The sequence below is a fragment of the Ischnura elegans genome, chromosome 5 (assembly GCF_921293095.1).
Source record: "Ischnura elegans chromosome 5, ioIscEleg1.1, whole genome shotgun sequence".
In the NCBI taxonomy this organism is placed as follows: Eukaryota; Metazoa; Arthropoda; class Insecta; order Odonata; family Coenagrionidae; genus Ischnura; species Ischnura elegans.
This window is the reverse complement of record NC_060250.1, coordinates 109308664-109335151: the sequence shown is the minus strand read 5'-3', so window position 1 is coordinate 109335151 and position 26488 is coordinate 109308664. Positions and strand designations below refer to the sequence as shown.

Below are 26488 nucleotides of genomic sequence, written 5' to 3'. Positions count from 1 at the left end.
AACCACAATGCCATACATGCATTTTCCCCATATTTCCCTGCTCAAATGGGATCTTCTTGTTCTTTCACCATTTTCGGCAATAGAGTTAAACTAAAAACTGTCCAAAAGCATTAGCAGCATTCCCATATTAAGGAAACTTTTTTCACTCACAGTGCAACCTCTTCTCCCAAAACGTATTTCTAAATTTTCCACTCCCCTTCAACCTGCCAAACTTACTTAAGTAAGTCGAACAATTGTTCGACTAGCAAATCTTCGATCAGCCTTATCAACAGTAGCATCTAATTAATTTTAAGTACCTAATTCATCTTTGTCAATGTCTTTAGACCAATCATTCTAACATCAATCGACAGGAACGATTTTGATTTCTCCCCATCAACCCAAGGGAAGCCTTAAGGGACAGTGGAAATTACAAGTCTTTGAGCCGTGACTACTTTGCACCTTGGCTGAATAGATATTTTTTTGAGAAAAAGAGATTTTGTGGTTTATGAAAAAATAATTATTAACTAACTCTTCAATGAGAAAAATGTAGCAAACATACACATCTAAGACGCATTCCATAAACTTTTCACACATATTTTTGAATTATCATACCATTCAATGCTCTGACGACACGTACACGACTGAAAAATAGGATTCTGTACAGTGCAACGCATTGAATTACACTTATAACTCAATGCGTTGCACTGGTTGATATAACTATCTGGTCCTTCAGGGAGTATTATTGAAATAAGAGAACAATTTAGGCAATATATATAGATTTATGTATATATTCCTCAAGCCACCAAAATTACATAAGTGATTAATATAATCGGTATGGTAAACATGCGCAACATGCCTTTCATATGCTAATTTAAAAATCTGTGACTTCTGATAACTCATGAATATCATTTAAAATTTTGCTCTTCATACACTTGGCAATCCTGATAACAACAACACACACGTTTTTAGAGAAAATAGACCCAGTTCAAACATAAAACTGTTGAACAAAAGTGAAGTGCAAGCAATGATTTACCTGAAGATATTCCAATCACAGTTTGTACATAAAATGGATGTAATAATTTTCTATTAAAAAATGGAAGTATGTGTGAAGACCACTACAACAATAAATAATAAATTTTCAGCAAAAGTAAATAACAGTATTTAAATTCATCGACCCATGACTAATAGAACAAACAACAAATGCTTGCAATCAATGGTGGAAAAGTAGCACTTCATTTTAAAGGCACAAAATTGAGACGTGACTGGAATAAGTTCAGATTACAGCCAATGTCAAGATACAAAATAACTCTGTACATGCGAGTAAGATAATGTTCAGTCACTTGTTCACATAAATAAACAAAATAAAAGCCATTTCAAAGTCAAAAATAATGATGCCACTTTAGCAAGTCAATTGGAACGTACAAGTAATAACTCACTTTGACTGATGAGATATTTCAGCCACACTTATGTGATACCAAAGTAAAATTAATACAATGAGAGAGACTTGCCTTAGTGCTATAACATTAAATATGAACAGCCAAATGCATTTGCCAGGGATTTGAGAGTGAAGTAAACACAATTTTACTACCAACCTTCACACTGGAAGATGGCCATTATTGATTAACAGTTTTTCCCAAAGACTGACCAAGTTAAGTCCAGTTAAATGCATGAAAAGTATTTTGTATCCAAGGCTTATGATTTACAATTCCAGAAAAATAGGACTTGTAAGGTCAAGGGTTTTTGAGCTATTTTAGGGGAATTATATTGGCCTGCTATGGGTATAATTAACTGCAAGCCAGTCAAGAATTTGAATTATCATGGAAGCCATCCATAATACTCTCAAATGTTTGAGAACCATTGACATCAATACTAACCAGATGGTGCATTAGGATTTTCATAGTGCAATTTGCACACTTAAAAGGAGATATCCTTAATAACAGATATTTTTACACAGCTATATAATAGCTGAAAATCAAAATGAAAACTCAAGTTGTAATATGAAACATATCTTCAATGACATTTCCTCTCCAATACTATCTAATAGGTGCTCATTCATATTTGCTGTTGAGCTGTGTGGGCTGCAGTTCCAAACACAATTAAATGATTCCAATCAGAACGAGGGAATAAACAGAAGACCACAAAAAGGTCCTCAATAATTCAACACTAAGAATACAGGACATACAACTGGCTGAGAAGATCCAAAAGTTAAGCAGCATTTACATGGTAAATCGCAAAACATAAAATAGAAATTTTCAGCTTTAAAGGTATAAGTTAACTCATACCCACTTCTTTGGAATGAGCACCAAAATATAAAAAATAATCAAATACAAGCCTACATGCATATTGATGTATTTTCTGTTTCATGTAATACCTGATATATGTTCACTTGCGCTTGTGAGCAATTCATATTCCCATGTCAGAAGTACATCAAGAAAACCACCACAAAAGATACTGTTATTATATATAAATAATTTCATATTACCAGACCCACTTGGTCAAATGATATTCCCACCAACACTTATAATACAAACTCTACAGGAGATTATGTGACATATAATATCCATATTGACATTTTCCCAGTCAAAAATTATGCTTAAGGAAAATTTAACCATCACCAATATTCACCCCCAGCAACAGGTACACACTAACAAAGTTGTCCCTAGTTAACTAAATGTATAACTGTACAAAGTTATAAGTTCCAAGCATAGAACTATCTGCACAAAGAACATGTTTAACATGCAAGTATTTTCTGCTATAAATATAATGCAGGTAAAACTGTTTACCCACACTTGAATATTCAAGTCACTGCCTCTACCACTAACACAGTAACCTACATTTGAAAAGCCACATTAGACTCCTCACCAATCCCCATAATGCTAAAATTAACATGAAAAAGTGAGGGTAAAGCAATTTTCTGTTAATAAAAAGAACCACATAAGATGTAGAGACAACATAATTAATGAAGTTCTTCGTAAGAGGTAGTCATAATACAAGAAGGATGTGTACAATAATTTAGATAAATCCGTTGCTCATGTGTGCAATCAACAGTATAAGATTAATAATTCAATAATCAACAACAACATCCACCAACTATTGCATTTCAAACACTGTGACTTCTATTTACAGTGTTACTTAGTGTAACTCTACACAATTAACATTAGAATTTTCACATTTTATATACATACTGGATCAAGTCACAGATCATTTAATTTAGTTTTTTCGGACCATTTTATTTTCTATAGAATAAAATAATTTCTCGACTATGCAAACCAATTTAAGCCGTAACACCTTTAGTGAAGTAATATACTCACAGCATTTGGAAAAAGGTGTACACAAAATACCTATTAAAAGGATATCAGAAACAAAAATGCTTCTTTTAAAGGAAAAAATCACCAATTTGGTGAAACAAGAAATATAAACAAAACACCACAAAGCATAGGAACATTCAGTAACAAATGATTTCATTAAATGATCAAATCAGACATTGATATAATAGCAAATGCAGTTCCAGGAACCACATTTTTTGGAGCATCATATTTTGTAGTAAGCAAAAACACTTCTTCATGAATAAAAAAAACAACTTCACATGAAACATTATACAAAGTTACAAGAACATTTCAATGGTGAAAAAAGAAGTAGAAGTGGTGAATTATCCATTTATAATTGATCAGCAAGAAGCAATGACTTAACAACACCAAATTAAATAGAAATTTCCTTAAGTTCCATTTGCTAAGCATATTCTAGCTGTAGTTGTCAAAGTGAAGTGGACTGAGATGGTTACTAGGAGAAACTAATGTAAAAAACAACAAGTTAACAATTTCTAATCAGGGAACACCAATTGAGTCAATTACTCATAATGGCAAAAAGTGATACTCTTGTTAACAAATATTAAAGGTGATTTGCCTCAAACACTTATAAAAGTACAGTCTTAAAAAGTAGGACAGATTTCCCAATATTCTGTAGAAAAGTGTAAAAGAAAAATTCATCTATCTCACACTCAGTCATTCAGATTAGATTGATCATACAAGGAGGTTTATAGATTCACATAAGCATAAATTTATGGAAAAACTGAAGATTTATCTAACCTGAAATATTCTTTGGTAGAAAACTATTCTTTAAAGATATTTTGCAAAAGAGTTACTAGTTCATGAGCCAACAGAGCTAAGTTCCAAGTAGAGCATTTGAAAATTAAAAATTAAAAAATGCAACTTGGCCCCAAAGGTTTCTATAGTTGGAAAAGAAACCAAAGACGAAAAATTTATGCATAATAAACAAGAATAGAGATAACACACATGGAAAGTCCTCAGAAGTATGAAAATAGAAAATTGGCTCAATTTTTCAGAAATACCCATTTGCCAATATGTTGACGTTAGGCTAGTTTGGAGTGAAAGATAGATAGCGCAAATAATAAAAGAAATATGAACACTACCAATCAAACTTTGTACACAGAATACAATTATGTATCTCAATGTTTCCCATTAGCAATTTCTCAGTGAGAATAACTAGAAATTGGTAAAATTAAATAAAAAATATCATGTTACAGCAAACCAAGGAAGTTCAAACAGCAATTTAAAAAAATAACAAAGTTTTGGCTACAGCACTGGACATTTGGGAGAAAAGAAATATATATCTCTGTATATATAACTATATTTATGAGTTTTTCCCATGCTTAGGAACATATCACAGGATAATTTCTGCATTGCCATCGCAACATTGATATCAAATCAGAGCACTTTGTCCCTTAGTAAACAGCCAAATTGTAATATGCAAAGTTGAACATGCATACTTTGTAACAAAATCAACAATGAGAGCATGTCAATACTTATGCAGTATAGTTAAAACAATAATTAATTCAGTCTATGAAATCTTTTACTTGAGGGGAAAAAGCTCATAACATTTTTCGAGGTCATAAATAACCATTAATTTAACATCACCGTCTACACTTCTTGAGGTACCTACTAGTATGCTTGGGAATCATCTGGGGTACTCATAATATTGAAGATGTGTCATACCATATTCATGCCTTTAAATCATCCACCACAACACCTACCTACTTATCAGTCACATCACTTTCATAACTACTTTATGCTTTTAACATTATTTTATATAAATACATTTTCAACTACCAACCACCAAAGCTATTGAGAACCACTTAAATATTCTATACTTACACATGGAAAAAATATCCACATGCCTTCTTCTTTTGATCATTCCAGATAATTTCTTGCTCACTTAAAACAGGATTAACTTCTTTCTTCTAAAACATCTGAACCCATTGGGTTGATACACATAATTTCTCAAATAAGAGAGAGCATGTCCTTACACTATTTCTTCCCAGATTCTTCTTCACTCGACCACCTTTTCTCCTGCTCCTCCAGCTCATATTCCCACCTCAACTCCAGTTCCCTCATGTCGTCTGCAATTCCCTTCTCATAACTATCCTCCTGAAAATGGCAAAAGGTTCAAGTTTACTCACAACCACAAGCAACCCCCAAATATGAAAGTGGACACTACCATCATTCACTACACCTTGCTCACCCTAGAAAAATAAATTGTAGATAAGTATGTACTTCCTGATTACCTTTGGACTCAGATCCACTTAATAACATAATGACATGGAAAATTCAGCAGGACAAATTGTTAAACAGTAAAAATTAATAAACAATATAGTTTTTCTATGCAAGTGCCTAGAATTTTCTTCAAAATTGCATCAGGTTTGACAGTAATTTGTGAAGCATAACTCCTACTTGACTGATTGTATTTTGTCCTTTTTTGTGGAGAATTACTCTTCTAAAACCTATGAAATCATCTTGGAATTTTTAGATTGTATTGAGTATATCCTAGATAACATTTAAATCAATCTCAAACACAAGTATTTTACCTTGAAGAAAATACTAATGACAGAGAAGACAGTAGACCATTTTCAACATTTGTTAGTGCATCAAATATGGAAAGTAAGCGTAAAAAAACAACCAGGCAAAATTTTCAAAATGTAAGTGTAAGTTTTAAACAAGCATGAAATTAAAAAAAGACCGGGAATTGGGAATGATGAGTCATCTTCAAGTACTAATTAATTTATATTTATTATAATAACAATAATTACTTAAGGTTCTGATGATAACATAAAATTCTAATTGTGTTCTCATACCATATTTTCAAATCCAGATTTTGCTAATATATCATTGATTGAAAGCCATTTCCAGTCTTAGATGAAATTTCATAACCACAGTAGCCATCCTCAACAATTACTTCCCTAAGCCATGAATGAATGTACAATAAGACCATTTTTCCCAAAGGCTCGACCTCAAAGACCTCTCACTTCCTACTTAAAAATTTGTAATGCTACGTTTGGCATGATTTTCCTGACTTCACCTCACTTGAAGCAAGATATACACTTGACTTACCAGTACTGTGCAAAACCAAATCTCAGCTAACGAGATATTTGATACAGAATCATAATTCCAAATTATTACTATTTTGCTCTGATTACAGTCCTAAGGTTATATTCAAGTGTAAGTTACTATATTTTTTTCAAAATTTATTCCTCATAAATTGGGGCTGGGACTATATTCTGGGACAACTATATTTTGAGAAATACAGTAAATGATGAAATTTGTGCCCAATGTGTCCAATGAAATATGGTGAAGTTTCTCAATATCTTTTTTCAGTGATGGATACATGTCAACTTGCTATGTATGTATAGACTGAGAACCAAGGGTGGAGCAAGTCTAGATAACTGTGGATTTATAGGGGCACATAAACGTTAATGCCACTTTGCTTCATGCAAAATTGCTTTTTACATCAGAAGAACTATAATTTACTCACATCATCATTCTTGTAATTGGAGCTGGATTTAAGGTTCCAATTCACTGGACCATCTTTGTTCCACCCCACTGGGGCATATGTTGGAGAAACCAACGATGCTGACACCAACTGATTCTGAACAGATGACAAATCACAAAATTATATTTTAGAGTGACTTCGTACTTTTTCATATACGTCAAAACTGAGATTGCAAAGTTTATAATACGCATTTTAAATTTACTTTGTGTTCCTTACGAGTACCTGATAAAACATTTGAGAATAGAAATAAAACCAGATGCAGGGATAGTTAAGAGAAGAATATGTACATACATGATTTCTAACAGAATAGATATGTAATTACTCCAACAAAAACAGACACTTCAAGAAGTGTATCTACTGAGGTATACTGCTACTGATACTTATGAACAGCACTATTTTACTACATAGGTATGTTCTCTCGGAGTGTACTGAGAATGTGGAAAATTGTAGGTAATTATTGATTCTTCTGTATTTAATAGAAGGTAAGTTCTATTGGAAATAAAGAAATGACTTCTAATACAATATCATCCAGTGAAAATAAACGAATAAGAACTAAAAAAATCAGAACAGAGAAAATGACTCCGCTATTTAAGATATTAAACATACTATATATAGCTGTATTATATGTATCTTATGAATTTGAAAACTCACTCTTTCCTTTCATTTTCATAAATATAATTGAATACCCTAAGCATATAATTAGGGGAATGATTATTCTCTCTCGCTCGAGGTTTTAATATTTAAGACTCAATTACTCTTCTCAGGCTTAAATCAAAGTGCCTCCTTTGTAAAGAGTTGAAGTCATATGCGATTACTAAGAATGAATTCCTTGAGAATGCGGTCAAAAAATTTATTAAAAACCAAAAAGTGACTAAAAGCTTATGCAAAAAAAAATGTTTGGACCTTTCTTCGGGCAAGTTTATCAATCCCTGGGTTAAGTGCTTGGTAGACATATGTGGGATAGTGCTGCCTGCTGGTCAACTTTTACGTTTGTTTATCAAGCATATTACCACCCTGTAGGTAGTTCACTGATCAGGCATCATGTCTAGAAAAAGTAAGAGATTTTTTCAACATTGAAAAGTTATTTTGTGTATTATTGTTTGTATTACTTTCTGTACATTGAAAGTCATTTTTAGAGATGAAGAAATGGCAGTTTTGAACACTCTAGCGAAAGTAGGGATTATCTTAGTGGAGGGAGACTTACTGGGATGAAACGTAGACATGGAGGAGTTAGACCACTGGTGTAGGAACCTTTTTTAAAATTCACTGGCAATATATATATGACAATGATATTTCAGGATGATGACGAAGTGGAAGTTGGATAAGATATCAGTCTCACAATGCATAATTCCATTGGAAGGGCAATGGAAATAATAAGTCAACAAGAGAGCAATTAGTTTTATAAATGACTACTTGGACGAGCTGATAAATTAATTTGATACATTTCGGCTGCGAGAGATCACAGCAAAATTTCTCCATAAAAATAGGTTGTAATTTCAGATCGCAAAAATTTTCCAGTTGATTAAAAAAGAACAAATTATATTTCTACATAAAATATGTCTGACCTTAAATATTCATCTTGCACCGACTGGTTCTTATGCAGTAAAATATGAAAATGAATTCAGGCACAATAATCCATCCTATGCACTAAAGGAATATGTTGTTTCTTAATTTTTATGCAATTTTTCACGCGTTCTCCTTTTTCTTGTCAATGTCGTAGCAAAAATCTATTGTAAATAAAAAATGGCATATGGAAACAAATTTTTTTATGATGTGCGCATTGAAAATCAGCAATACACTTTTGCAAAAGCTCTCCTCATTGGCAGAAAATTGTAGTTCTTCGATGGACTTTAAAAAAATGGCCTGTTCCCTGTGATTATGAAGCAACATTTTGGTGACTCAAATGAAATATTTGTATGTAATTAGGGCTGGATACAAAATTATGTGGTAGGAGTGAGAGGATAATTATGGCAGCTGGTTTTCATTATCAGGGAAACACTAAAAGATTGAAAATTAGTTAAAGCATTGGGGTACACAATGTGACCAAAACAAAAGAATTTTTTCAATAATCCACAGTTCCACTGTATCATCCATTCATCGTACAATTATAATAATCTACCTGCAATGTATATATGTATGTGGTTTGTAGTCATGGCAATTTGTCTTGAAAACTACAAAGGCTGTAAACCAGGCCATTTAGAATTAACTGTTGTTTACAAATATACTAGCTACTTACAACTTTTCAAAGTATATACTAAATATTCTGAAGCTTTCCACTACATGCATAGGTACCTATGTATATGGAACAGTTACATCTGAGCTTAGGATAAAACAAGAATAATGATGTGCATATTTATAGCGTGAAGTGGGAAGGAAATGAAGAGAAAATTGTTCACACGAACTTGCTCAACATTAAAAAGGATCTTTACTTGTAAATTGCAGGCTATACAACGATTTACCAAACAAAATAAAATGTTATCATAGTATCCCTTACTTGAAAAATAAATTAGAATTGCTGAACGTCAAATTCATCCTATTCAGAAAAATAACTAATACAAGTTCAATACAAGAGGATTGAGAAAAAGGATCTATTATACAAAGCAATTCAGTTACGTGTATCAAAAGATGAAAACTATGCAAGGGAAAAGATGATTATGAGAGAAATAATTTAAATAATTTATCAAGATAAAGCATGCCAATGGTTTCCGCTGCCAAGCCTAGTACAAGGAGTGTAATAATTATCTAATACTAGTAATGCCAAAAGACAGCTCAAACCAGTTCTCAAAGACATTCCACTATTTCATGATCAGGATTGGTGATTCCTAACAACTCAACACTTAGTGGTGCTACAGCCACAAATATGAAAAATTGATGGAACAATAGAAAAATGTCCAGTCCCACAAAATAGGATTTTTGAGGCAAAAGCATGAGGCATGAACATAGAAAAATTTAATGGAATTTACCAATCTGAGTTCTTTCTCCTTCTCCCTGATTCCTTGCTCTATTAACTGCAATTCCTGAGTCAACCTTTCTCCTTCGCTCATAGCAGCACCCTCAGTGGCCAGCTGTGGAAATTAATAGTTATTAGAAATATGACTACATTTTTCTTTGGTCAAGGAAAAAAATAAAGACACGAAAATCAATCTTACCTTCAAATCATTGATTTTTCGTTCCAAATTACGCAGCTGTTGCTTTACTCGCTGTGATTCCACTAATAAGCTGTAATTGAATTGTACAGTATTAATTAAGAATCAATTTAAGCAATTTTACACATTGTGGATTATTATTTAACTCGTCTAAACCACCCAATGAGAACTTACTCTTTTGATGCAAAGGGTGACGCTGCACATTCTGTATTCCGTCCTTGGACAAAAAGTTGTGGAGGATCAATTATTCCATGCCCGATTGTAATGTAACCATCCCCCAAGCTACTATTTGGTGTAGCTACTATGTGGCCAGCAGGTAATGGGGCAGTAGGGATTGGTCCAGGAAATCCTGTAAATTGAAAATGATATATTGGAAAACATAACTTAGTGTGGGGACTTCTGTCTTTGGTTAGGAAGAATGTGTGGATGGAGAGGTTTCATCTGGGTCTTTTCATTTCAAATACGGCAGATTTTGCAAAATCATGTCAGGTGACCATAACTAATTTATCTAAACATTAATTTGTACTATGTAGTACCTGTGAACTCTCCATGAATTAGCTTTAAAAATGAGTTTTCAACAATGTAAATTCCTTAGAATTTTTTTGGCAACAAACCTTCAGGCTTTTGAGTCGGACCCAGTAAATTAATGAGAATAACATTGACCTTCTCTGATGTTATAACTAAGATGTATGTAAATTTTCATATTATACAAACTATTAATTTGGCTCCTCTATTAAAAAAAGAAAAAAGTCCACAGGTCATCCATGCTTTGGCATTATGCTTGTACCTGCAAGGAATATTCTTAATCCCTTTGAAACAAACGAGGCCAATAATACTTTCCAATCACCATAGGTTTTTTTTATCAGATCCATCCACATTGGTACACAATAGATCTGTCACACACTCCTTGCTTCTCTTGCCGCCTTTGCAAGAATCACTCCGAACTGAGAGGCTTTTGTCAGGGAGGAAATAGCAAAAATAGTGCAGTTTCATCTGCATTAAAAATGTCATGTGGCGAATACTTCCTTGAATAATCCACCAGGATTGGAGCCCATCCTTCCATGGCTTCCAGTTTTACATTGCAGTCTTCACCAGAAATTTTATGAAGCAAAATGCCCTTTAGTGCTTTAAAGCAGCACAGTCAGCCATCAGAGCACTTGAAGTTTTCTATATGAAAGCTATCATGGTAATGGAAGGAGCAACACCATCAAACAATAGAGAAATGAGTGGCAACATTTTCAACCAGAGTAATGACCCCAGCTGTTGATTACGTTCCTTTCCCACATCAAACCTGGGAAAACAGGTTGGGATCCTTCCCTCATTCAAACCAACTACATGGGGCAAACCCTAAAAATACTTGAACCCATGAAGTCTCCATTGTGAAAAATCTCACTAATACCTTGGCTTAAAAGCATTAAGGCCTCGCAGAATTGGGCCACTGGGTCTGTCTTTAAGTGTCTAGTATGAGTCATTTCCTTTGCAACAGCAACTCAAACTCTCTTTTACAGCAGTTTATCCTCCCATTCATAGTGACTCATCCCAACTTTCAAGAATAGCGAGTCATTTTGAACCGATGATATTCCTCTGAGGAATTTAATAAAGAATGGTCACGGGAGAAGCAGTAAGTCTCTAGGCAGGGTTTCACAAGATAAGTAGGTTGGCAGAAGGCTCAGACCTAAGGTAACAATTAGAGGTGGACGATTTACTTGTCTGTTGAATTATAACTACAGTTTAGATACAATAAAGGAAGAAAAGATCAATGTTAGCCAAAGTGATACCTTGGGAGGGGAAAAGTGGCAGGGATATTAGGAAAATGACTGGGGTGTTTTTTGAAAGTTCCCATGGCCAGTTATTTTAATTCCAGATGGTCATCGCTGTCAAATATTTTAATCAGCTTCATATTCCATGGCTTGGTCAATTCCCAGATTGTTAATTTAATCATAGTTTTTCACAAGATTGACCTTTCATGCATAATTATCACCGCAACAAGAATGCTGTCGAACACTCTGTACTTAGGAATTTTATTCCATATAACTGAAATACTGGCTTTAAAAAGTGAGTGGGGATAATATTTTGAGGATAATCCCACATTATGGAGAGAAATGCATGCAACCTGCAATACAAACTCCAATTTACAAACCCTGTAATTCACAGACCACAGAAATTTGGGTCCCTTCAACTTTGTAATTGAAGAGGTACTAGTACAGTAGACTCCCATTATTATGAAGTTCACGGGGACGGAAAACCGGAGGTTCGTAATAACGAAATTCGTATGAACATTTCTTTAAGGAATCGACGAAAAAAAAAACCTTATATAATATATGCAAGTAAATTATGCACAAATATATAAAAACAAGAAAATTTCTTTCTGTTTCTCAATTGAAGAATGCGGCATAATGCAAGTAAGTGAATACAGTAAGTCATAGATATACGAACAAGATGCGTTCCGAGACCTTGTTCGTAAGTTGTTAAATCTACAGTCTGGCCGCGTTGTGTTGCCCGAAAATAGTCAGAATGGTCTAGTCCGGAGTAGGGTGCAAGGTTGCCAGGTAAGAAAGCAAAACGCCTATGTCACTTGGAAACTAAAGAGTTCCCTGAAGAAAGGAGCCAGAAGGGACGACAAGCGTGAAGGACCCAAAGGAAGAATCCCTCGTTTTGGTGATTCATAGAAAGGGGTTGTTTTGGTGGTTCAGACTTATTTCAGTGCTCCATATGCATGCGACAACGTTGTATAACTAGGTGAGGGTGTGTTTGGGGGACAGCAATGGCTGCAAACCGTGCTGGTGCAGGTTTTTCCGCACCTCCTTTTGTGCTGTCACCGGACAACTCTCGCCGGCCGGACTGCATGCAAGGAATATGGTTATCCTGCAGAATGCAACCATGCATCACTGCAAGCAATTGTACGCTTACTCACCATTGTGACGAACTGATCTAGCTGGACATGCAACGCAGCTGGGGCCAAAAAAATTGCTCTCCGCAGCAAGGAAGAACGGGCAAAACGCTGAACAGTTCCTAACTTCACACTGGATTCAATGATACTTTTTCCAGATTATGCCCAAAGTGTGAGTTCCTCCACGCCACACCGCATCGGCCAAATCAAAAGTCACTTAAATCGAAATTTTTGAATGTTCGTGAATGAATCTCTGAAAGTTGGTACATCAAGTGTGCGAAGGAAGAGGACTACCTGTACGTCCAATTTACAACCAGTTATGAGTGGGTAACCATGATTCCACAGGAATGATGCTTATTATATGTTATGTGTATACTGAAGAAAGAACCATAATTGACTCTCTTAGGCACACTACTGGAGGAGAACTTCAAACGTGCCGCAATTATTAAAACTTTGCGTAGTGCACATACACCTAAATGCTGCTGCTTATTCGTGGAACTTCGTAATAAAGTTCACTTTGTAACTGCCGGGACAGGGACTGAGGTTCATAATTTCGTATTAATGTTTCTTTTACTATTGATTAGATTAGCCTATTCATCGGGACCAACTATTTTCTTCGTTATAACGAGAACTTCGTAATAACGTTGTTCGCATTAACTAGAGTCTACTGTATACATTACTACTACTACTAATTAAGATAAAAAATTACTTCTAAAATGGTCATTAAATAGAAAAAATTCATCTTAATTAAAATGCTTCACCAACCTTGAGTGTTGTTGTAGTACCATGATGCCACAGGACTCGCAGCAGGAACTGGGCGCCGAACCATTGGTGTAGAAATTGTGCTGTCCCCAAAGGATGATGATGCCTGTACAGAGTTACTTGGCCTCAAAATGGTTTTTGACATACGGGATATGGGACCATATTTACTTACTATTTGTGGATCAAATTGAATGAAGTCATCATCTACCAGGGATGTTTCAGCTCTAAACAAAGGAGGAGAGAGAGAAAGAGATGGATGAACATCAAAAGTCATCAAGGCTGTTTCATTTGATCTGTAAATTCAAGATTTTGTTAGTCATTTAACCTGTATAAAGTGGTTGGTGGTCCATTGGTGGTCACATGGCTAACTTGAGAATTGCTGCCCATCCCAGTGTGAAATATACCTCCTGAAGTCCATATGGAGTATGTGGATGTGCACACTTGATTATCAACATTGAGCAATGATGTAGTCTAAAGTTAAAAATTAATGTGCATAGTTAAACAATAGAAGGAATCAAAGAGCAGACAAGAGATGAAAAAAAGAACTTATAGCCCTAAAAAATTACTCACTGCTCTGGCTTGACATGAGGCAGAACTAGATATAGCTGATGCAGCTGATTTCCCAACAACCTTTTCTAATTGTGATATTATTTCTTGTTTTCTTTGCTGCAATATAGCTAAACTTTTTGAGGCAACCCTCTGAAATAAAACAGGACATTTTAACTTTTCTAAACTTCACAGATCTATAAACATGTCTCAATACTAAATAGAGATTGAATCCTAATTGCAATTTCACAGACATACTACATCACATTATACCTTCATGCCCGTGGAGCTAACAGGCACAGACCATGACTGGCTCATAGACGTTATAGCTCCTTGATTTTTGCCAACATTATTCTCCCAAGAACGATTCAAATTTCGAAAAGATTCTAACTGTCTCTGCTCTGCCATTGGTGGCATGGTCCCATATTCTGCTTGTGAAGGGGCTGCATACATGGGCCCAGGGGTCATGACCATACTATGAGGTGCAGCACTGTTAGATAAATAATAATTTTACATCATAAAATCAACCAATTATGCATAAAAATGACTCTGTGTGTTAGAGTGTATAGTATCTATTACATATTTAAACTTGTTGATTTCAAAAAATGAACAAATTGTGAGACTTGGGACTGAATCAAGACATTTCATGATTAACACAATAATTATAATTTTGTCTCACAAATTATAAGATATATTTTAGTCACAAGTCTCTATCTTGTCCATAAAAAATTCCCATAGTCATTTATGCATTTTATCCATTTTGGATTTACAGCACAACATAAGCTAATCACCTGTAAATGTCTGGTGTAAATGTTCCAGGAGTTGGAGCAAACATTTGCTGAGATGGCTGGTATACAGATGACTGACCAGTTGGGGTGAAAGTGGTGTTGTAAGGGCTGTAATCCATACCCACCCTTGGAACAGCAACACCAATGGATTGACCGACGACAGCAGGTGGGATAGGTGGGCTGACTTGTACCGATGGACTTCCACCTAAATATCCTTTTAAACAAATGAAAAAAATTTCAAACCTTTGACAAACATTGAAATTGTAGGGGAATAACCCGATTTTGTGCTTTTCTAAACACCATGGAAAGCCATAAAAAGTAATTTAAAAGAAAGTAGAATGAGGGAAAAGGCAAGCAAACTGAGTTACTAATTTACATGGTCAAAAAGGAGTTTAAAAAATAGCTGGAATGGAATACATTGGGAAAGGAGGCCTACAAATGGAAATAAAATGTTTTATTTTCATTAGGAAGTACAGCAGTCTAACCTATGTTAAACCTATATGATGTTACTCCAAGAGCAATTAAAATCCAATTTCAAAAATTACAAAAGGAAATGTTCCCCAACTAGGATTTTATCTTCTCCCAAATTTAAAAAAATAAATCATAATGACCTTATTATACAATCACATTCATTTACCTGCACTTTTCCACACTTATTAATGCAAAGGTAACCAAAGGAGCAATAGACAGATATTTATACAAACTAATTTTCAAGTATACTCTGCTGTAATTATTCACCTAAACTGCATCAAATTCAAATTGAATTTCCTATGAAAGCACAAAGCCACTGAAATCTATGGTTAAAAAATTTTTATTTCTTGGTTGAAGTTCTTGTGGGTAATTGCAGCTGTTGGTGATGTAATTTTGGATGTGCCCCACATACGACTAATGTATTCAGTTTGTTACCCAATGTCTCGTGGCCATTGCTGGCCACTTTTTCTTAGAGAATAAGGATAGTTTTTCCTTGGAGGGTGTTTATAAGGGTTCATGGAGGGAAGAGGGTTGAAAGGGGAGGGGGTTAATAAGTTGTCATTTCATTTTTGTATAATCCTGCATGCAATATTGCATGATCCCGCCCTGAAATTATGCAAAAATAAAAAAAAAGCCTTAACCCCTTCCCTTTCTACCACTTTTTTCTGCCATGAACCCTTATAAATACCCTCAAGGGAAAAAATATCCTTATTCCCAAAGAAAAATTGAATAGCAACGGCCACGTAACGTCACGCAACAAACCGAATAAGTACAATGGGTACACCAGACAAAACATCACCAACAGGAAAAATATTTCCTTGACAAAATGCATCAAACTCATTGGAAACAATATCCTAATGACGACTGCTTTATCAGTTAAATCATGTTATAATACTGTCCCACCCCTAAAGTCTGAGGAATGAATAAAATAAAGAAAGACGAGCTTCCTTGAAAATGAGATAACCTCAATTACCAGAACACTTAGATAAAAAGTGTAATCATTGCATTAACCCGATTTAAATATGAAAAAAATAACTCCACCCGGCTAAGAGTAATGTTATAAACAATTATGCATCCACACAATCAACCCTACCTTCTCTAATGTTAGCATTGTCGAAGGAAGATGGTGTAATTGTTGGGGTATTAGAATACAATAAATCATCTGCTGGAGCAAAGACCTTATCCTTTCCCAAAAATTCAGGAGTTGGCTTATCACCTTTTGAATTATGCACATGCTCAACAACTTTGGATAGACTAGTGCTATTTCTGGACCCAACTTTTCGATTTTTAGCTCTATATCTGAAAAAAGATGAAGGTGGTATTCAATAAACAGTTTAAAATAAAACAAGACGAAGTATGGCTGAACAGAAACTTTCAGAAATAAATTTCAAATTGGCATACTTTTCCAGTTCTTCCTCAGAATGTGCAAATGTGCAATTACTTCCTCGAGGACAGCTCCCTCTTAGAGTGAGATCTCTGCACATGCTGATTTTGTACTTGGCATTGTGGGCATGACCTGCTTCTTGCAATTTTCTACTCCCATGATGTTGAATGAATTCCACTAGACCAGTCACAACAGTCCTCACGGCTTCTAGGGCTCCACAACATTCAGACCAAATAGGTACAGTTGACTCTGATGTACAAAAAAAATATGAAGTAATGATTACCAAACACATTTTGAATTGCATCATCAGTAGTTTGATGAAAGAATTGCAAATAAATTATGATGAAGAATATAGCTGTATAGAATATGTACTGCTCCCACTCTCAGATGATTTAATTCTAAACATAAGTTCAGGCAGGGTGAAGTTAAATATCATTTGACTGAATTTTTATTAGTTTAAGAAGAAGAAAACTTTGCAGTATACTTTTGAAGAAGTATAAGGACAACAAAGTCCCTAAATAACTCCCAAAGTTTCCAAAATAGATTTTAAGGAAAAAAATACAAAGAAATATAATTTCCCTGATACTGCTAATTGCTCTTCACATAGATTTCCTTGGAGAAAAGTTTACTTCCCAGGCAGTGAAATTTCATGAGAAAATCCTTTTAATTTGGAGGTTCTCTTCAATTATCTCAAGTTTAGTTTCAACTCAAGCATTATGTATGAGGAATGAAAATTAAGCCAATCAACAGGTTGATGATATTTCAACCACTGAATACTGTACAAATAGGTTGTTAAATGAGGGAAGATCATTGTGATATACGAAATTTAGGGTAGATTCACTCTCAAAAGTAGCATACAGTGAGTCCTCGTTTAACGTCACTTACCGTTCCTGAAAAATGTGACGATAAACGAAATGACGTTAATCGAAGCATAATATCCCATAAAGAACAATGCAAAAAGTGAATATCGGCTCCTAGACCTCACAATTCCTACGCAAAAAAAAATGTTAGCGTATCATATCTGGGGCATTTTTTTACGGTGGGAATGCCAAACTATCGCATAAATACGAGTTCCTGTCTTCATCGACGACAATAGCAGTGTCAGTGACGTAAATCCTTCTCCATTTTTGTATCTTCCCGCATTTGCTTTTCGGCTTCGCTACGGTGGTCGCCCGGGCGAGCATCGCCTGGGCATCATCATCGCTGAAACATCGTCGCAGTTACAGGAACCAAAATTATTGTGAACTCGGCAAAAAAAGTGACGACAAAATCTCAGAGTTCTACACGGAAAAATGCCGTGAAATCACTTTTTAGGTTCCTGAAAACCATTATGTAAAGTAAAACCTTGCGCACCTACGTAAAAATTCATTTTGCAGAAATTGCTGCTAAAACCGTAATCGCAATTAAGAATAAACACACCGTTTTACACTTTGCTTAGACTGACTGTATTACCGCCCACAAAACGAACAACCTGCAACGCCCGCCGCTTCGCCTTTTTTTTCACGCGAAATTTAAAAGACTTGACGTTATCGCAAAGCGTAGGTGCGATAAACGAATGACGGTCTCAAAATTTTCGTGACGTTATTGCGAAATGACGTTAAACGGGGTGACGTACAACGAGGACTCACTGTATAAGAAAACATCTAAGGTTTGATGGCCCACTGAAGTCAGAAGATTGAGAGACTTGTATTTACGCTCTTAATTGCATTCATGTAAAGATTCAGATAACAGTGAAAATTCAAAAAGAAAAAAATGAATAAAGCTTTCATCCGTAGAATTAAAATCATCCCTGGCATGTATACTTAATGTTCAACAGCACCATTGAAACATCAGTGAATATATTACTTCCTTCTCGTAGTATCTAGTACTCCATTACTGCAGAAATTATGATTCATGATTCACACAGGTTCCATGGATACTAGAAACTCTTGGGTGATGACTGTTTAATTTACTATAAATTAAATTAACATTTAATAATATGCATGAAATGAATTAATATTCATACAAAATGACGTAGCTGCAGAAGGCATGTCCTCCAAAGAGGATACAAGAAAAAGAAAATGAATAGAGATGGTTTAAATTGAAGATAAGTACCTCGCATTTAATGCATAGCGTACCTGGGCTTGGATCAATAGCTGCTAGTAGTTCCAGATGTGGCCTTAAGATAGAAAGGTTTCCAGGATCTCCTGTTCTCTGAAGAGCGATGACAAGCTCTTGCACAGACTGAGCAAATGATTGAGGTGTTTGAAGTTTATCAATAATACTTTGCATATGAGATTTGTGGGCAGTGTCACCATAGAGAAGAGCTGACCACTGATCCGGCGCAATCCTCAAACCAGCCTCTGTAGCTATTTGGACAATCTGTGCATCATGTTCCCTGCGAAGAGCTTCATATGTTCTGAACTCCTCTTTCAGCTGCATCAACGATGAGTCACCTTCCCTCTTAGATACCTGATTTTCAATGAAGCAATGATATAAAGTATAAAGTTAGGATCAACTAGGAATGGATCAGCTCGGTTCTTTGGCACTCAGTTCTACACGTTCTTGTGGGAAAATCCAAAATTGGAACTGAAGCAAAAAAAAAGGAAAAAAATCGTGCCAAAATAGTTTGCGTAAAAACCCATCAGAGAACTTTTCTTGAATTAAATTTATGATACATCCTTTGATTGGTGTGATGTACACAAGAAATAGCTTGAAAAGTTACTTTAGGTAGTCATTATAATACTCTAAAGTTAAGCATTAACAGCATTTGATAATTATGCAATGAAAACTTAATGGAAACTGACAACATAGTTGAGGTGCCAGTCTGTCTCATTGAAACTTGAGTTTTGGTGCCACATTTGGAGCATTTAAATAGGTTTTCAAGAATGTTCGTAGAGCAGTGATGAGTAAAGAGTGATCTACTTATCTCAACATTTTCTATGCATTACTTACAATTACGAGGAATATCAATGATAAGTTATAGACTAGATAGATCATATCGGGAATATAAATTTTGATTACCATTCCTAATTACATATTGCTTATTTCTCTGAGAAATTCAGACCTCTCTGCCTGTCAACAACTCAAGTGGCATCAAAACAAAATTATAATCACTCACGTAATTTTACTTCACTTGATAACACCACTAAGCAGAAAAATTAAGGCATGAAAAACGATTCTGACTACAGTTTCAAATGCTGCAGGTAAATATTCTTATATAATTCCATCTTCAATAGTTAAAAATTCAAATTCTTATATATTTTCACAGTTCTGAAAAAAAGTGATGACAAAGCATCACGAATATCATAACAATTCCTTTTCTCCTACAAATATACATCATAGACCATATATATAAATGGATTTTCTTAAAAACACGGTTTATCCAAAAGACTATGATTATTTTTACAACTAATACTTTGCCAATCAGAAAGTTCCTAAACCAAAGTCAAACACAAGACCTATCCTGGTGAGAAGATTAGGATAGAGATAGTATTCATTGGTTAGCATGAAAGTATTATTGCCATATAGTCCCTCAATTTTCATAGGACAGAGCATCAGAACACATGAAATTGAGTTCCAATTAGCTAAAAATGCTGAAGAACAACTGAGATTTTGTCTATAAATACTACATTACCATGGCCTGTTCTTCCATCAAGAAATAACAAGAAATTGATCGAATGAAATACCACGATTGAGAATTGAAAGGGGGCCAGCTGTGCCGGAGAGTGGACATAAAAGAAAGTAAGATAAAATATTTTACAAGAAAAAGAGAATTTGACAAAGAAAAACCAGAGAAAAATAAGCAAAGAATAAGTACAGAAATGACACTAAGTTCGTCAGGCAATATTAAGCATATAATAAGTCCATACCTTAAAGCATGATGCCCTATACAGCAGTTGCACAACATGTCCAATACTTGTTTTCGATGCTTGAGGGAAGTGAGGCTCAAGCCGCTGCACAACAAACATAACCAGCACCTTTCTAGACAGCGCAGAACCATCCTCCAGAGCTAGTAAAACCAGTTTCAGAACTTCTTCCTGCATAGCTGAAAAATATACGATGAAAATTATAGCACTTCATGGGATGATTTGTGTACATATCTACATATTAACAGATCACAAGAAAAAACCGAGAAATTCCATTCTTTTCATGCTATTTATACATCTTTGTTGACTAAAAATGTCACTAACAAGAAATCCACTGTACGAGTGAATTGAATAATTTTGGGAATACATTACAGTAAGTCATCAACATACGCACAAGATGTGCTCTGAGACCTTGTTCATAAGTTGAAAAACCCAAGCAAGGCATCGACAGTTTATTTTCCTGCAGGATGCAACACTGCATTACAGTTTTGCATTAACTAACGAGGGTCACTGACTGCTTTGGCACGATTCTATATTGGCAATCAGTTTCCCAATACTCTAGCAGTCACATAACAAGGCAGCTGTGACTTGTGATTCATCTATTGATGCGGTAATATTGTTAATGTAGTAGTAGGTCATAACCATGGTTGTAAAGTGTCTTTTCCTAGAACCATATTGTGTACTCAAAAGGATTTCATTGTTAAAAAATAGAGAGCAGGCTATGCATAGCCGATTCAAATATTTTTGACAGAGTAGGAGAGAAAATGGATGGTAACTTGAAATTGACATTACTTTACCCCTTTTATGCCCACGTTTTATTATAGTAAACTAACAATTATCTGAGTTGGGGATTATCTGTGCATGACATTCACTGCTTTGATGCTTCCCCTGATCTTAATATAAAATAAAATCAGACGAAAAACACTATTACCTTTCAGAATGACAGTAATTCTATTAGAATTCCTTCCATAAAATGTCATTAATTTTTTTTTACTTATTGACAAGAAGGGCATTCGAAATGTGGTGCTGCCACAGAATGATGAAGATAAAATGGATTGACTGAGTAAGTAACGAGGACGTGCTAAGAAGCGTGGGAAAAAAAAGAAGCCTCCTAAAAATCTGGAGAAGACAGGACAACTTAATTGGCCACATTCTGAGGCACCATGGCACAATTCATCAGATGCTACATATGGAGTATGTTTCTCTATGGAAGCGAGGCTTGGACGTTGACAGCAGCAGAGAAGTCAAGAGTGGAAGCATTCGAAATGTGGTGCTACCGAAGAATGATGAAGATAAAATGGATTCACCGTGTAACCAGGAAGTGCTAAGGAGAGTAGGAGAAAAGAGAAGCCTCCTAAAAACATTAAGCAGAAGAAGGGACAACTTAGTTGGCCACATTTTGAGGCACTATGGTCTGATGAAGACAATCGTTGAAGGACAAGTGGAAGGGAAAAAGGGCAAGGGACGGCCCCGAATGAGTTATATAGGACAAGTTAAAAGGATGTAAAAGAGAAGAAATATGTAGCTATGAAAAGATTAGTGGATAGGAGAGAGAGAAATGGAGAGCTGCGTCAAACCAATCTTAGGATTATTGACTAATGATGATGAGGATGATGACAAGGAATATTTCAAGTTAAAATGGACGTCTGCTCTAGTACTGTGTGATGGAAAAATCTCTTCATTAATTTTAGAAGACTTCTTCAGCCGCACATTAAAATAATATTATCTACAATCTTTTCAAATCACAAATGTGCAACTATTACCTCCCATATGGTTGAACACAACACAAGGAGAACGGAGAGAAAAGGATTTCATCCCACTCAGGCATGTGCAAATATTACCTCCCATATGGTTGACAACAACACAACCAGTATAGGTCTAATAGATAGACTAGATAGGAAGGGAGTAGTGTAATTGAAGGCAGTGGGGGAGGTGCAAGCAGAGAAAAAGAGAGTAGAGATTGCATAAGTCACAACCAGGCGCTTGCCAGCATAGACAGTTTGTTCAAGAATACACAGCAATATGGAGCAGTGGGAACATGAGAACAGTAAACTTCCCGCTACTAAAAAGATTTGCGGTCCAGGAAAGAAAGCTCACAATGAGTACTTGAAGCAATCTAAATAAATAGACTATCACTCTAGCCAGTTTCACCTCCTACCCATTATTGCCCGTCAAGGTTAACGACCCTGTGTTCCAGCAGCCTGCTCAAGCCTTTTTGCAAAACCAAGTAAATTTTGTGCATCCGTCTTATCATCATCGCTGTGTTATTGGTCAAACATTTAAATTTCCAGATGCACACTTCTGATGGTTGAAGTAAAAAGAATAACATCTAAATGTTCCATGATTCAATAAGTCATAGTCCATGCCTTTAAGTGATGAAAATTAGTTTTAGTTGGCAAAATATATGGAGAGAGAGAATGACATGTAAGTACATCAGCAGTAAAATAGGGCTAAATTATCTGACTTTTCCAGAATTTTAAAATTCACCGACAGTTCCAGGTTTTCCTTAATACTTGCCACCCTTGAAATCTGACCAGATAAAAGTAAAAGAAATATCACACTCAATGCCAGTAAAATTCATGAAAAGTCATGCAGAAAACATTCACTTCATAGCCACTTCTCCATTCAATCACACATAAGTATGAACCTGACCTCACATTTATGAATATCTAACGTAACCAGGCCTGAATATAAAAAAATATATACAAAAGTCGTCAAACAATAAGTCAAACAGATGGCAAGCTGGATGACCTTGGGCCACCCCAGTCTGTGGGTAACAAACATCACATTGGCAGATAATAATGGTCTGGTTGCCATTGACCATTTGTTATGGTAGCACAATTGTATTGTAAATGTGCTTCCTTTTTGTAATATCGCACATTAAGGAATAAGTGAAAATAATCCTGTAAGTCACAATATATGACATAAAAGCTGTTATTTTAAGTTGTGACTTTCCCATCAACTTTTTTTTGTATCTTCCATGTTTCTTGATTTCTCTACAATTTACATTCTTGCCTTATAAACACATGTAATGAGACTATAAATTGACTGTTCCCTAACTGAACTACTACAATTGTTTCCTGACCTCACACTGTTTAAACAAGACCATAAAAATCCATGTAATATCAAAAATATATTGGGCCAACCATATGTGCAACCTGCTCTTTGTTTAAAGCCTTGTGCTAAGCCGAATATTGAGTATCCTATGACAACCAATGGATAGTTATACAGTGCACAATACTGAAAGAACAATGTAAATGCCTACCAGTGAATTAAATCATGAATTCAAAGAACTTTTTAGAAAAGCATCTTACCAGGGCCAAGAAATTGGCATCCACGTGCACGAACTGCTGCCCATAAGTTGGCAGATAGTTGCTGAGGGTTTTGATGCTGCAAGATGAGCTCAGTGACAGTGCGCTCACCAAGAGATCGAGCTGCACGCATAGCCCTTGACCTTCCCTCTTCTTCCATTAACTGACAGTTTATCAGTGTCACAAGTTTTCTTTGCATTGGCCTTGATAGAACACTGGTGCCACCACCTCCATTCCCTAAACGGTCACGCAAAAGAGAGAATGAGGCATTTTGACAATAGTTTGATATTAAAAGCTACATGCCAGTTTCCTTATTGTATTCTGGTCATAAATTTTATACATCACCGCAATACACATTGCCTTTCATGATATTTTAACTTTCCTAATGTAAAATATTTATATAACCTGCTTAATATTTATTTATCATAGTCAGAATAATACTAATTGGAAACGGGATTCCCAAATCAATGAATGTAAACTCTACTGCTGTGTTATGATGACACAGAGATAATCAGGACTTAACCATGAAAAACACTGTTATTAAGAATCAAAATAAAGTGGGACACTATATTATTCAAAACATTACAATGAAAAGAGTAAAAATCATAATAGATGATTGAGCCTTGCTCTTACACTTCTTAAGTTAATTTTATAAGATAAAATGAGACCAGTAAGATTTTTGAGGCTGTGAACACTAAAAGTGACTGCATAATGAGGATTGTAAAACGGAACACCTAGTGAACATTCACTGGTAGGATATGTATGGAACAGCTAGCACACTTGCATATGATTTTTCAACATTTCACTGTTAATTCAAATCCTAAATTTAAAAATGTCCACATCCATATACATTGAACGAGTGAGCAGAGAGCTTATGAGCATCTTCAATTGAACTCAATAGAGAGAGAATTCACAACACCTATACTCACCAGAAGAGAAAGGTTTCAGGTACAGAGCTAATTCCTCGATGCATTTTTTCGCTTGTAAATAATTTGTTAACTCATCAGTTGAAAGGCCTTTCAGATTACCATTCAGTTCTATTTCTGGAACACTAGCTCCGACTAACTGTAGTAAAGCAAAATTTACAGGGAGGTTTTCTATTTCGGTGTTTATACTAGTCTGAAACGAAAAAGAATTTTTAATACCATTATTCCCCCACTCAGTGAGTGGACCTATGCGCATTAACAAAAAATATAATAACTCACTTGATCGAAGGGACATTGTTTTCTATGAAGGTTGGACAGGCATGTCTTGCACACAGTGTGCCCACAGCCCAGACTAATAGGACTGCGTAAGGTGGCATCAAATTCATTTCGGCACACTGGGCATGACAAAAATTCAGTCCATTGGGGCGCCTGGATTGGCATTCTGAAAAGACGTAGAGTATGTTGATTTCATCATTCAGAAGGATCAACACTCAAATATGGAAAATAAAGAGCCAAAATCGTAAAACCAAACATTTTTGACCTTATTTGATCAAATTTCGTAAAAATAGTTGCATCTCACGCTTGAGGGCAGGAGATTATGTCATCCAGTAATAATATTTTGATGACCCCGGGGGTAAGATAACAATTAAGTTACTCGCGTCGTAATAGCGGAAATCGATTTGAAAGAATAAATATGGGTCACAGTTAATTCTAACAGCAATACCTGCAATATGTAGTACGAGTGTGAGAACATTATTCGAATTCAAAGGCCAGGGTCAGAGACATACATTTAGTGACGTTGCTCAAGTTCACTTCTATGCACTCCGCTTGACCTCAAATCAAACCGCTACTTCCTAACAACATACGAAAATCTGAGTACAAGACCCAATTAAGGCAGATAATACCACGAACATAATTTGTAGCTTTTACATGAAATAACATAACGGGAATTAAATTTACAATAGTGTAAGAAAAGACGAAAGACGCAAACGGGTAGGTACGCAAGCCCGGATGCATCGGGCTTCGATATTATAATGAGGGGACGCACAAGTGCAAATTTAATAAATTTTTGAGATTGTAAAAGAAAATCAAGGCCACTAATGCATAAATACCTGGATAATTACTACGTTGCACATCAGGTAGTCTTCATGGCAGCTAGCATTGAACATTGTTGACACATCGCCATCTGTGTGCGAAATCATCACAGAAGTGGTAAACAGATGAACGAGTCATCCCGATAGGCAGATTCTACTTCCGGGATGGCGAAAACGTCAAACCCCCTGTTACCGCGGTAATATTTCGAATTTTGCTCGAAGTCGTCGGTTTTGACAGGATTTAATAGGAACCTGTAAAAATAAGCAATAATTCTAATTCCATTCATTTGAAGTTTTATCTTGTTAAGCAACTTTAATTTTGCCCGGCAATAACTCGAAGTATTGATCTAGTTATCGATCTAGGAGCGAAGGAAGGGTAGGAAGTCATTGGATATTATCGTATTATTTTGCTTAGCCTTATTCGTCAAATTAGTTGTATATCAGGCCCTCAATATTAAAATATTATGAATTTTATTATATCATTATTGTATTATATGCGA

The 26488-nt window shown here is 35.4% G+C and overlaps 1 protein-coding gene across 4 annotated transcripts; it reads right to left on the bottom strand.

The window, feature by feature from the left end:
- Nucleotides 1-738: 738 nt before the first annotated feature.
- LOC124159406 (roquin-1) lies at nt 739-26093 on the bottom strand. 4 transcript variants are annotated; one of them, XM_046535195.1, is made up of 19 exons: nt 26007-26093; nt 25174-25336; nt 24898-25087; nt 23972-24205; nt 20661-20836; nt 18927-19260; nt 16827-17058; nt 16519-16724; nt 14958-15168; nt 14440-14656; nt 14191-14319; nt 13946-14091; nt 13793-13844; nt 13624-13726; nt 10143-10317; nt 9972-10041; nt 9786-9887; nt 6805-6918; nt 739-5423 (listed from the first exon to the last, which is right to left on the bottom strand). In XM_046535195.1, exons 2-19 carry the CDS (start codon nt 25333-25335, stop codon nt 5304-5306), a joined length of 2973 nt encoding a protein of 990 aa, XP_046391151.1. In that variant the 5' UTR covers nt 25336; nt 26007-26093; the 3' UTR covers nt 739-5303. The 4 variants fall into 4 exon arrangements, with proteins under 4 accessions (XP_046391151.1, XP_046391150.1, XP_046391153.1 ...); XM_046535194.1 differs by having other exon boundaries at nt 13624-13844; XM_046535197.1 differs by having other exon boundaries at nt 13624-13844; nt 16642-16724.
- Between the last annotated feature and the right edge of the window lie 395 nt (nt 26094-26488).

Bases quoted from the DNA above. Each gene is read 5' to 3' on its own strand.
- LOC124159406 (XM_046535194.1), bottom strand. From the start codon at position 25,335: ATGCCAATCCAGGCGCCCCAATGGACTGAATTTTTGTCATGCCCAGTG. The intron at 24,206-24,897 runs GTGAGTATAGGT...GTGACCGTTTAG, and splicing joins CCTGAAACCTTTCTCTTCTG to GGAATGGAGGTGGTGGCACC. The intron at 10,042-10,142 runs GTAAGTTCTCAT...ATTCAATTACAG, and splicing joins TCACCCTTTGCATCAAAAGA to CTTATTAGTGGAATCACAGC.